This window comes from Stylophora pistillata, chromosome 12 (assembly GCF_964205215.1).
Source record: "Stylophora pistillata chromosome 12, jaStyPist1.2, whole genome shotgun sequence".
In the NCBI taxonomy this organism is placed as follows: Eukaryota; Metazoa; Cnidaria; class Anthozoa; order Scleractinia; family Pocilloporidae; genus Stylophora; species Stylophora pistillata.
Window position 1 is genome coordinate 17,557,501 of NC_142530.1, and position 12,232 is coordinate 17,569,732.

At 38.9% G+C, this 12,232-nt stretch overlaps 2 protein-coding genes and 1 long non-coding RNA gene across 6 annotated transcripts in view; 1 reads left to right on the plus strand and 2 right to left on the minus strand.

Moving 5' to 3' along the window:
* Positions 1-2,182, minus strand: part of LOC111326252 (uncharacterized) — a 20,904-nt gene extending 18,722 nt beyond the window's left edge. Inside the window, exons 1-3 of one of the 2 annotated variants that reach the window (XM_022930210.2) lie at positions 2,054-2,166; positions 780-875; positions 189-476 (exon numbers count right to left, since the gene is read on the minus strand). In XM_022930210.2, the coding sequence (XP_022785945.2) occupies positions 189-476; positions 780-804 (313 nt within the window). In that variant the 5' untranslated portion in view covers positions 805-875; positions 2,054-2,166. Of the gene's footprint in view, positions 1-188; positions 477-779; positions 876-2,053 lie in introns of both variants that reach the window. The other variant, XM_088741224.1, reaches the window with a different exon arrangement.
* A 57-nt stretch (positions 2,183-2,239) lies between these two features.
* Positions 2,240-6,120, plus strand: LOC148719042 (uncharacterized). The gene is made up of 3 exons (XR_015994041.1): positions 2,240-2,369; positions 3,542-3,608; positions 5,182-6,120. It is a non-coding gene; the product is annotated as an uncharacterized LOC148719042 (long non-coding RNA).
* Positions 4,289-11,826, minus strand: LOC111326200 (uncharacterized). Of its 3 annotated transcripts, none has more exons than XR_015994039.1 (3): positions 6,106-6,700; positions 5,603-5,738; positions 4,289-5,279 (listed from the first exon to the last, which is right to left on the minus strand). XR_015994039.1 is itself a non-coding variant. In XM_022930142.2 (3 exons), the coding sequence occupies exons 1-3, from the start codon at positions 7,556-7,558 to the stop codon at positions 5,227-5,229; spliced, it is 378 nt and encodes a 125-aa protein (XP_022785877.1). In that variant the 5' UTR covers positions 7,559-11,826; the 3' UTR covers positions 4,289-5,226. The 3 variants fall into 3 exon arrangements, 2 of the variants coding, with proteins under 2 accessions (XP_022785877.1, XP_022785876.2); XM_022930142.2 differs by lacking the exon at positions 5,603-5,738 and adding an exon at positions 7,531-11,826 and having other exon boundaries at positions 6,106-6,402; XM_022930141.2 differs by lacking the exon at positions 5,603-5,738.
* Between the last annotated feature and the right edge of the window lie 406 nt (positions 11,827-12,232).

Below are 12,232 nucleotides of genomic sequence, written 5' to 3' on the forward strand. Positions count from 1 at the left end.
ATATAACTTTTGGGAATATAGCAAAACTTGCCTACAGGTCGAACTGCATTAGAAATTTAACCTTATTGGCATCGTAGACAAGTTGGTCGTTTGATGATTTTTTCCCTTGTGGGTTTAAGGCCGTTTAATTACGAAAATAATAAACCTGGCACTGAGTGAGCACTCTTCAAAAAAAGAAAATTACATACCAATCAGCTTTTCGACGGCTCTTCTCATTCCTATATTCTCATTCTCAAGGGCATCTGCAAGAATTCCCAGTGTTGCCTGACTTCCCTTCTTTTCGAGCCACCTTTCCATCACTCTCCACGCCCTTTCGCGACAAGATCTGTAATCCGTTTCCATTCTACGTACCTCACCTGGTGGCAACCTTAAGAGAGTGCCTAGTTCTCTCCAGAACTCAGTTACGTCTTTATGTATTAACAGTATGTGGCTTTCAGTGACACGGGCCTGTCGCCATAGTGTGTTTTTTGAGGTGTCTGCCAAATAAGTATTCATTGAAAATAAAATTGTCACATAACAGGTTTAAAAAAGCAGAAAACAAACAAAGGCCCTCTGGGAGCCGCAAAATCGTTTCTCTGGGTGCTTTATAATATAAAACTGATTACAAGTAACCACTTGAAGGGTTAAAAAAGAACAGAAAGCAAATAAAGGCTAGCTGAGAGCCGCAGAAATGATTTCTCAGAATTCCACGTAATATTATATTGATTGCAACAACGACTTGGAGGGGATGGTAAGTTCAACTATTTGCGTTCAAGTTATGAGATAAGAAATTTAAGAACCTTCACTTCTGGCTGAATTATCCATCTCTTTACGAAAGTTGGTTAAGGATCTTGTCAAACTGAGGCAATTTCCAGGTTCTGACTTGGCTGAAGTAGCTAAAGAAGAGAAAAGACTCCAGTAAAGAATCCAGTCAAGGTCTAATCAGTTGTTCTGTTTTTTTTTCTGGAGAGCGCGATAGTGTTGTTGCGAAAGAGCCGATGCCGGCAAATTATGGCTAAATATTATATAAGTTCATAAATCGTTCAAATTTGCTCGCTTCAATGGTTAAGAATGATTAATGATGCCAGGGCATTCTGTGCAATGTCAAGTATTATTTTTAGATAATCATAAATTGCTTCAATTTCTTCAACACTCAAGAACCCTAATAGGCTTGATTTTTTTTCTCACAATTTCTCATTTTATAAAACATTCTTGTGTCCTTAGATTCTGTGTGAAACGAACGAGTCAAACATTTCGCATCCCTATATCTTACATGACACAAAGTGGTTAAACCTGCGGTAATCGGGGACAAAGTTTATTGAAGGTGGTTGCTATGGTTTCTTTTCATTATAAAAGTTTTCCGCATATGTTGACAATTACGTCTACATGATCAATCAATTCCTCTTCCGGTGTCAATTCATCCTCCTAAAAGTATTACTTTATAAGGTATAACAAAGAAAATCTGGCCACGAAAAGCAGCTCTTAGCTCAGCTTTGCCCGTTGGCCGCAGTAACTCCGTTAAGTGTAAAGTTGCTGTGCGCTAATTTTCTGTTTGTTGGCATCAAGTTCTTTATTACGAGCCACGAAGCATGGCGAAGGGAATTAAGATCAGAACACACAGTCGTTCTTTTAAAGCTGTCTTTGAATGCCAGTGCTGGCTTACATAGATGTAAATGCTAGTTTGGAAAATAAAATCGTGCAACGATAAACATGAATTCGATAGGGTGTTTGGGGTCCTCTCCGATCTCGAACACGTAAACTTCCTTGGATGAAGTGCCTACTTCCCTATCTTGAGACACGGATGTTTTGAACAGAAGATAAAGTTCACTTGATGTTAACGATAAATGGCAAAATGGCAAAATATTACTTAGAGATTCTAAGGCCCCCTTTATGGTGGCATAACTTGTCTATGATGACGTTTTTCCCTCCCTGGGGTTGTCCAAACGTCAGTGACAATTACGTAACCTATAACGGTTCCTTAAAAAACTACTCTACTTCGGACGATCAGACTACACGATCGACATTTACTCCCAGGTTCAAAACATATACTAACTATTCCTAAGCTAATACTTACCGTTTACATCGATCCTGATTAATTGCGCACCAAAAAAGTAGCTTTTCAAGAACGCTTACAGCAGCTCTCTTTGAGATAATTATATTTGCATGATACTCTTGCCGCAGAAAGCTGTTGTAGCCCGTCAGGCGTCGAGTCAAAGGGAACTCAAGGACCTATTGTAAACTCTGGCAGGTTTTGGTATATTTAAACAGATAATTTGCAAGTGAATCAATGCATTTCTGCAACTCAGCAACTTCGGTCTCGAAGTGAGAAGTTTAGACAAAGAAACAAGTTTATGAGGTTGTATCCTAGTGAAGACTTGCCTACCTCACTGGTTAGTTAAAAAAATGCACACAATGCATTTCATTTTTCATGAAAATTGTTCAAGATTACTGGACAATTCTCCTTCCCTCTCAAGTGTGTGATTTCTCTGACACAGTCAGCCATTTATCCCATCAAACACTGACATACATAGTTAACTTCCAACGGGCGCTCATTCAATTGGTTTTATCAACTGAGTTGATAACGTTAATAGCCATCGTTACGGTGGCCAATTTACATTATTAACTCAGTTGATAATTAACAATTATTTTTTTGAAATCGAGGTGAAAAGTGGCTAAATATTTACCGAGCCGCGAAGCGGCGAGGTAAATATTCCCGAAAGCCACTATTCACCGAGATTGAAAAGAATAATTGTTTTAGTATATACACACGAAGTGATCTCGACAAAATTAAAAGGAAGCCATTTAAAGGCAATTTTTGCTTCTGAAACTTTAGCGAAACGCGAGTTTATGCCCGCTATTTTGTTTTTCACATTATCCACTCGCTCGGAGGTGTACATTGTTGATTAGCCCGAGACAGCGAACCAATCAGATTGTTTGAAAAGCCAAGATCACTGAGTGTGTATATACTAAAACAAATTATTTTGTTATGCCCCTCAGCGACGAAGCCCCCACAGTTCCTTTAGAAACGTATCCCCATCATACTCAAAAAGTTTCGTTTCTTTTCCTGATTGGCTAAATATGGATAGATTTCCATGTCTTGTGAGCGGTATGGAGACTAGTGCGTAACAATCAGCAGTAATTTGCATTATTTTCTATCTTTGTTAATGAAAACCCCTATCCAGGGAAAAGCGGCTTTTTTTTAGGTCTTGGTCACTCACTTGGAAGGTGAATGACTGCGTTACTTGATTAAGTTAGATGGCTGGATATGGTGGAACTCGAAAAATTGAAAAGCTCGTCAGAAAATGCGATCTGAAGCGAGGCTTTTATGTCGCTAGACAACTGAGGGATTACGCAGAGTTCACCAGAAACGAAAAAGTGTCAGACGTCTTGCTAGGCGCTGGCAAAAAAACTGCAAAAAAATATCTCTGCGAATATACAAGCAGCCTGAAATCCCTGCACTCTTTTTCCATGGACCACTTTGTAGACTTTGCAAAGAATCCTGCCAATACGGTAGAACTGCGCATGTCATGACAAGTTGTTTACAGAATCTCTTTTTTTACAGTATGTGAAATGTACCCACTGGCACCATTAAACTATCATCGATGTACTTGTCGGAATACAACTTACAAGTATGGCTAAACATGGCTTTTATACATAATTTAGCTACTTGAAAGAACGACACCAGAGAATTTCGAGCCAGAATTCAGGCATACAATTGATAAAATGGAGTTTAATCGTTACGTTTTGAATGTGTGCCACTAACAACAATTCCGATGGTTGGGAATATGTAACGATGACATTTAAAGGGAGATATATTACTATCATAATTGTCAACTTCAATACTAAGCAATTCTCATTTTTAGCACAATTGTCAGTAATAATCAATTTTCCGTTGTCGATAAGAGTACAGAAACGTGTCACGCACTGAGACTCGTTTTATTTTAAGTCGATATTGGGATAAAAATCAAATCTACAGAACACAGCGGTCAAATGGTTGCACATGCGCGCTTAGATGGATAATTTGCTATTGCCTCTAAGTGAGACATAGGTTTTAGCAGTTTCTAAGGAAAGTTCGAAGGTTCTCTGGCTGAGACTTATTCACGTTGCTGTTCCAGACTTAACCCACTTTGCGTTGGTTCTCACTCTCGTGATTTTTTTTTAACACTTTGCACGGCAGCGTGATGAATTAGTCCTACTTGGCCCCACTGGCTTTGTTGTGTTCATGGTGGAGTTGCCGGTAAACACCGAGAGAAATGCGTGAAAAAAGGAAGAACGACTGAGAAACAAATCTAACGAGAAATGCCAGCTCTAGCGTTTCACTTTTCATCTTTATTACTTCACATGACTGAAAGATTTTCCTCAAAATTTTACAATATTAATTTCTCGGACTGATGAATATCTCAGCTGTGGACGTTACCAGCGGCCTGAGGGGTTTACTTGTTAAATAACCCCCATTTACGTCGATATTTGTCCAAAGATTATTCACGTCGAAAAAGAACGAAGTTAGGGGGAAAAGGCCAGCTCGAGAGTTTCACTTTTTTATCTTTATAACTTTACCTGGAAGAACAACTGAACTCGTTTTGTAGAGCCCAGTGATAGTGACATTAAAAAATCTGATCTCAAATGCTGCTTCAGAAAGTACAAAAAATCAACATAGTTTGCTTCCAACGCATGAAAGAGAATTTAATTGGAGAGCTATAAGTAAATAAACAATCCCGTTTTGGCTTGCTGTTATGCTGGCTGATAATGCCCTTGACTGAGAGATTGGATACGAAAAACTGTATAAATGAAACCCCCCAAAGCTGAAATACTCTGAATAGCTCGATTCCAGATAAGTAAATTCCATATTGGCCAAAGGAATTTCTGTCTGTTCGGAAAAAAACTAAAAAAACAGAAAGCTTCTCTTACTCCTTCAACCGACTATTGTCCTGTGCAAAATGGGTGAGGACTTCCAAAGCGTGGCAAATCTACCTTTCCATGATTAGTTTTAAGTTTTTTCCAGTTCTTCCCATCACTGGATCCCTCCAGCTGCCAATGGGTTAGGACTTACTCTCCATCCCTTTTGCCGTGTCTCAAAGAGTAGTGTGTGATCACAAGCCGATGGTTTGGGCTCAGATCAACAGCCCACCATGAGTTTTCCAACTCTTTTGTTTCACTGGTAGCTCCCTTCATATGAATTAATATGTCATTTGCTTTTCCTAGGCCATCAGAAGATCTGCAAGCTGACATTTGAGATGGAGCATTCGATTATAAGAAGCGTATGACATCAGCAAATTCCTCTTTAGCCAGTACGAAAGTATCTATGTAAAAACAGAAATCAAGATAACAATTAATTGATCATCCCGGCAATATCTAACAGAGATTGTAAAATGACTGTAGGTGCAGTTCCTAAAGTGTACTTGGTGTGATTCAGATTCATGCCGAGAACTGACTACCGAGTCCGAAACGCTTGTCAACCACTTGTCCTGAAATCGTTTCTTATAAACTTTTCACCGTTTTCTCCCAATTTCTAAGGGATTAACAGGCTGACGACGCCTGGAAAAAACAAAATCACGAACAAAGAGACTTGAAGAAAGCAGGTCTCCCATCTATAGCTAACATATTAAGATTAACTCAGATGAACCTGAGATGCCTCAACCACGTAGAGGGGATGGACATCGCGAGATTACCCAGGCAACTGTTGTACTCCCAGCTTTGTGAAGGCAATGGAAATCAGGGAAGGCCTAGGCTACGATTCGATGATACTGTGAAAAGAAACCCTGAAGCGGAAGAACATTGCATAAGGTACCTGGAAGCAGCGAGCAAAATACAGAACAACCTAGAGGGACCTGATTAGACCTGAACTATTCATGAAATGGTTATTGTCGGGTTAACAGACTGCATAGTAGTGGTAATAGTGGTAATACCCTGGTAAATCAATGAAGGGTGTGATCTAATATTTGAAAGTTGAACTACTGCTCCATCCAGTAACCGTTAAGTTACTTAACAGATAAACAAGTAATGGGGTACAATTGCTATTTTATGGCCTAAGGGATGACCTCACCTTCTACTTAAGCAGATTAGCAACTCAAAGCAACAGTTGGCGGTGCATAACTATCTCACAGAAAATAGTACGTATGTACTTACGACTTTCGAATTTCATGGTCTTCTTGACCTCTTCCTGTAGCCTCCTGCACTCCGACTCACTTTTGCTAACTTTGTCTTCCAGCTCTGTCATTTGAGCTGATTGCGCAATTTTTTCTGTTTTTGGAGGATCGAACTCTTCCGGATCGGTTTGCATTTCGTACATGATTTCATTTAGTTCTTGAATCTCTGACTTTCCCCCCTGTTGCTCGTTCTGGAAATCCTTCCTAAACTTCTCAAATCCTCTTCCACTTTGTGCTCGAACGGAGTTCACCCCTACCTCTACTTTTCCTGTTCCGCCTAAAATAGAAAGTGAAAGGGAAAGTTGCAGATTTCCAGGGAAGATAGTAAGATAACAGGCGCAGTACTTCAACTTTGCAAAAACTTTATGTGCAATGAAACGCTGATTGGCTAACAAACTATTGCTTTCCATCAGCTAAAAGTCCATTTGTTGATATCTTTGTTTACCTAAAGTAGGGCTTCAGTGTAATTAGTTTCTACCCGGTGTAGCCGCTGTAATTATAACAAAACTTGCCATCGCGCGTACTGCATTAGAAAAGCAGCCTCTTTGGCCTGAAAGAGAGGTGGGTTGTTTGATAGTCTTTTCCCTCATGGGTCTAAGATTTTTATTTACGAAAATACAGTCGACTCCCGATAACTCGAACCCTCGCTAACTCGAACCTCGCGCTAATTTTACTCGAACCAAAATCATTTCCCATGGATTTCCGTCATACATTCACTGTAATTTTACCCTCGTTAACTCGAACCCTCGATAACTCCAAACTCCCACTAACTCGAACCAATTTTCATTTCCCTTCAGGTCATTTTCTATATAATTTTAACCTCGAGAACTCGAACCATGTCTGTCAATAGGTGACAAATCAAAACAATGTTGTCCAAAACTTCAAATTTATTTTGAAGCAGCCGTGTGAACTCTTTCCTTTCTTTTACATTACACAAAACATGTCAGTTCAGTTCAAGTTCCGCTGGTTTTCACAAAGTGTTGCTTCCTAAGTCCTTTTTAAATCGCATGAGGTTATTTGTACCAGTAGCCCGACATTGTTCTCTTAAAAAAAACCTGTACGGTTCGCAGTTACTAGACCTCTCCCCGCTGCATTCCTTTGTTATATTTTTCGCATTACGTTACGTTCCGATTTATACAGTAATTTAGAGATGTATTGTCTTTTTTTTTCACTCGGCTTCTCCATACTGTAATCAAATTTGATTAAAATGTACACTGCATATGAAAAAAAAACATTTAACACCTTTTTTCTCTTATTTCCAGTCATTTTTTCTCAAATCCCGATAACTCGAGCTCCCGATAACTGAAACCTTTTCAGTTTCCCTTGAAGGTTGGAGTTATCGGGAGTGACTGTAATTAGGCCTGGGTTGGAGTGAGCATCCTTCAAATCAGTAAAAATCACATACCAATCAGTTTTTCGACGGCAGTTCTCATTCCTATCCTCTCAAAGGTATCCGGGTAAGAATTCCAAGTGTTTCCTTACTTCCCTTCATTTGGAGCCATCTTTCCATCACTTTCCAGGCCTTTTCACTACACAATCTGTAGTCCGTCGCCAAATTACGAACCTCAGCCGTTGGCAACTCTAAGAGAGTGCCTAGTTGTCTCCAGAGTTCACCTACGTCAGCACATATTGACAATATTTGGATTTCAGTAACACGGGCCTGTCGCCATTGTGCGTCATTAGAGGTGTCTACAAAGTATTTGTCTCATCGAAAATAAGATTGTCGCATAATAAGTTTAAAAAGACAGAAAGCAAACAAAGGCTAGCTGCGAGCCGCAAAAATTATTTCTCAGGATCCACGTAATATTACATTGATTACAAGTAACGACTTGGAGGGGATGGTAAGTTTAACCGTTAGCGTTCAAGTTATGAAATAGTAAGAACTTAAAAAACCTTCATTTCTGGCTGAATTATCCATCTCTTTACGAAAGTCGGTTGAGAATCTTGTCAAACTGAAGTAATTTCCAGGTTCTGACTTGGCTGAAGTAGCTAAAGAAAACAAAACTTCCCCAATAAAGAATCCAGTTAACCTAAGATCAGGCTCAGTCTCTTTTGTTTTTTTGACAGTGTAGCAGTGAAAGAGTCTGTGGTCAGGCATTCTCGCGCTCCCTGGAAAAAGAGAGCCCCTGAACCCCTTTAAGAAAAAGGCAACCTGGCTGTCATTCCAATTCTTTCACTACTATCAGGCACGTAAGGTTAATTAATTTATCGTGGCATAAAAATCCATCCCATTGCGATGAAAGTACCGACTAGCTCCCAGGTCAATCTTCGAAGAAGCATTTTAATATGTACTGTATGCTGTATGAATATGTGTCGCCCTGAGAAGAAGAGTTTTACGCATTTTGTATCTGTTTAAAGCAGAAAATTGATAAGTTTTGGTTTATGTTGATGCTGATTATTTCCCTGACTCTCTCTTGAAGAACCGCTTTCTGTGGGAAGAGTGGTAAAATGTATCTGAAAATATTTTAGTAATGGGTAAGAGTGATGAGGCTTAAATCGTTAATATAATGAAGTCAATTCATGAATGAATTTGTTCCAACAATCACCTAGTTTACCAAAAGATAGAAGAAAAGATTGACCAAACTGAGTCATAAATTAAATCTGCCTCCAAATGGAGTGTAATGGTTGCTATATTTTCAGAATCGCCCCGTGATTGGTCTCTTCAACATGAAGCTTCTCCGATAGCGAACAGGCACCCTCATTGTATTAGTAAAGGTAATAGCATGTCTTGTACTGGTATCTGCCAAAGTGGCATTTTGGACAATTTTGAAAATTACGAGGATCTTATTACAAAATACCACATACATGCTATAAGGTGTTTATAACTGAAGCCGAGAAAGTTTCCGTAACGTACAAAAGACCTTTATTTCTTTCCGTTTGAAAAACGAACACAGGTGTCTGCATTCGTAACAATCTTTTTAAGTCAATGAAAAGATAAGATGATTGACAGTTTTTTTGTGAAACCAGAACAAAGTATGGAAGGCAAAAAACATGAAAAAGATCAGTGTAAGAAATTCTCAAACCACGGTTTTTGCAGTCAAAGCAACGGTGGAGCGAAACCGCAAATTAATATAAAGTACTGGCAACTGTCTCCCAGTGTTTAATTGCTGCTTTGTTAAAAAATACCAACGCCAGCTCCGTAATATATCGTCATCTGACAGCCATGAAAGTGGTGGACTACTGTTTGGTAGGCAGGAGTCGCTGTATGGTTCGGAGACGGAATAATCGCTTTTTGCAAATCTCGGCAAAGAATCGTGAGAGACATTCGTTCAGTTCGTTAGCTTCGAATTGAGGAGACATTTGACAATGTCATCGTCAATTTCGCAAATCATTCAAGCTTGCCCACTTCAATGGTTATGAATGATTAATGATGTCCCGGTATCATCTTTAGATAATGATAAATTGCTTCAGTTTCTTCAACATTCCAGAATCTTATTAGTTTCGATTTTTCATTCTCTTATTCTCTAAAACGTTCTCGATAATGATTGGGAACAAAGTTTATTGAACGTGGTTGCTATGGTTTTTTTTTTTTCATTATGTAACTTTTACGCGTATTTTAGCAATTACTTCTTCATGATCAATCAATTAAATTGCAGCCTTTCTCTTCTCCCGGTATCACATTACCCTTCTCAAAGTATTATTTGATAAGGTATAACAAAGAAAACTCGGCCACGAAAAGTAGCTCTTGGCTGGGCTTTACCCGTTGGCCGCAGTAAAGTGCTGTGCACTAACTATGTAAAGTTGCTGTGCACTAACATTCTGTTTGTTGACATCAAGTTCTTCTTCATGTTGTAATAAATTTTTATAAGAAACTAGTTCATAAATTCATATCCTGGTAAAGACTTGCCAACTTCAATAGAAAGTGAAAATAATGCTGACAACTCACTTTATTTCTTTGTTCAGGATTACTCGATTACTTTTCATCTTGAGTGTCACTGACACCGTCAGCCTTTTTACCATCCCAATGATCAAACGCTGACATGCAAGGTAAAGTTACTACTGTCATTCATTCAGCTTCTAAAGAATAATAAGAAATCTCGTGGGTTCTCACAGCAGGAGGTCGCTTAAGATGACAAAATTGTACGATCGAAACTCACCTGTGAGTCACAGTTTGCGGGAGATTCAACCGAGTTATATAAGATACCCTCCTAACCACGCTTATTACACTGGATGTTCTGGGTTATTCACAAGATCGAGTTGAGTCGGTGCATAGCCTCAAGGTCCCATGCACAAACTCTCTAGAAAATTTAATTTCATCAACTGCGTTCAAAATTTAAATCAGCCATCGTCAACAGGTCGCGGTGGCCAATTTACATTATTTGAACAATTAGGTTATTCAGATGTTCGGATTAAATTCAGGCAGGTGAGTGACAGCAATGTGATCCCAATGATAGCTTGAGATAAGCGTGTTCGGTGCATTTGTTCACGTCACCAATGTACACCCATGGGCAAATGGCGGACACTAAATTGACCAATCAGAGCTCGCTTTTCTTTGGTTATCCTATAATATTGTTTGTGGTGACGACAATTATGCGTCTTTCCTCCATAATAAATAAGAAAAAAAACAAAATGTGTGTGTGATTCACTTTATTATAAAATATCCTGTTGTGCAAAATAATGACGTGCGTGTGATGCAGAACATCTTCATGCTAACACCTCAGAAAAAAAGTCACAAAATAACTGATTCATGTGTCAGCTGTGAGCTCACTAAAAAAAGAAGTTAAGCACTAAAGAAACTAGAGTTAACTTCGGCTGGGCCTCAAGAAGCGTATCTTTGGTGCTCTTCAAACTTCCCGCGTGCTTCATATCCCCATGAACGCACAGCTGCTTCATGAAACAAGTTTTATGAGGGGGGATGTTGAAGTTTCAAATTGGATGATTGCCAAGGCATTCTACAACAATTCAGTTCAGGTCGGTGTGAACGATAGTATCCAAATGGAAACTGTTTAACCCATACGCCCTTGAAAAATAAATATCAATTTTTCACAATTTCTCTGAGAATGTGGTTGCGTAATCAAACAATATCCCGCAATTTTCTATCTTGTTCTTCCCTTTCTGCTTGAAGATGTTATGATGATTCACGAGAAACGCACATCTGGTCCCTTACGAGATCTAGAGTGACAAAATTAATAACTAGATAAAGAACTTGAGATTTCTCACGATCGCGTAAAAGTTTGATGAGTGGTAAAGCGAGAATTACCAGACATGTTTGGAAACCTAGAGTGAATGATCTAGTCGTTTAATATAACTACCAGTCGTCCAAAACTTAACAAGATAGGCTCATTCTTTTAACTTAAATTTGTTTTTTGACGCAGACTATTGGGTTACTCATCACCTGTCACTGAATGAATGGCGAGTAGCGTAGCCAATCAGATTGTAGCGCTTGTGAGAAAACCTGAGCCACACGACCTTATTTAGTTTCTTATCATGGTTCGACACTGATTTACAAATGAATAAAGGCTGATAGTTTCGAAAGAAACTGTTTGGGGCTGCGTCGGTGGGAGTAACGAAATAATTTGGATATATCAACAAAGTTGAAATGGTAAATTGGCCACCGTAATGATTACAAAAGCTGACGTTTCGAGCGTTAGCCCTTCGTCGGAGCGAATAGAGGAATTGTGGGTTGTGTGTGCTTTTAAAGGCAGAAAATGGAGCTAAGTTATTGGTGGGTGCATGGCAACGAGAAAAACATGAATAAATTAGTGGAATGAATTTCATTCCACTAATTTATTCATGTTTTTCTCGTTGCCATGCACCCACCAATAACGTAGCTTCATTTTCTGCCTTTAAAAGCACACACAACCCACAATTCCTCTATTCGCTCCGACGAAGGGCTAACGCTCGAAACGTCAGCTTTTGTAATCATTACGGTGGCCAATTTACCATTTCAACTTTGTTGATATATCCAAACTGATTTACAAAGTTCGACTGCTTATGACCCTTAGAGCAAAATTTTCTCTTTAGAGTTACCTTTAAAGTTGGTTTTCATGAATTATCCTTCCTCAGCACTCGATTCAGAGAAAAAATGTCTCTTGTATTGTAATTGTAATTGTAATTGTAAATCTTGTTCTCATTTGTAATTTTGTTTAGCACCTCGTCAACAGTAT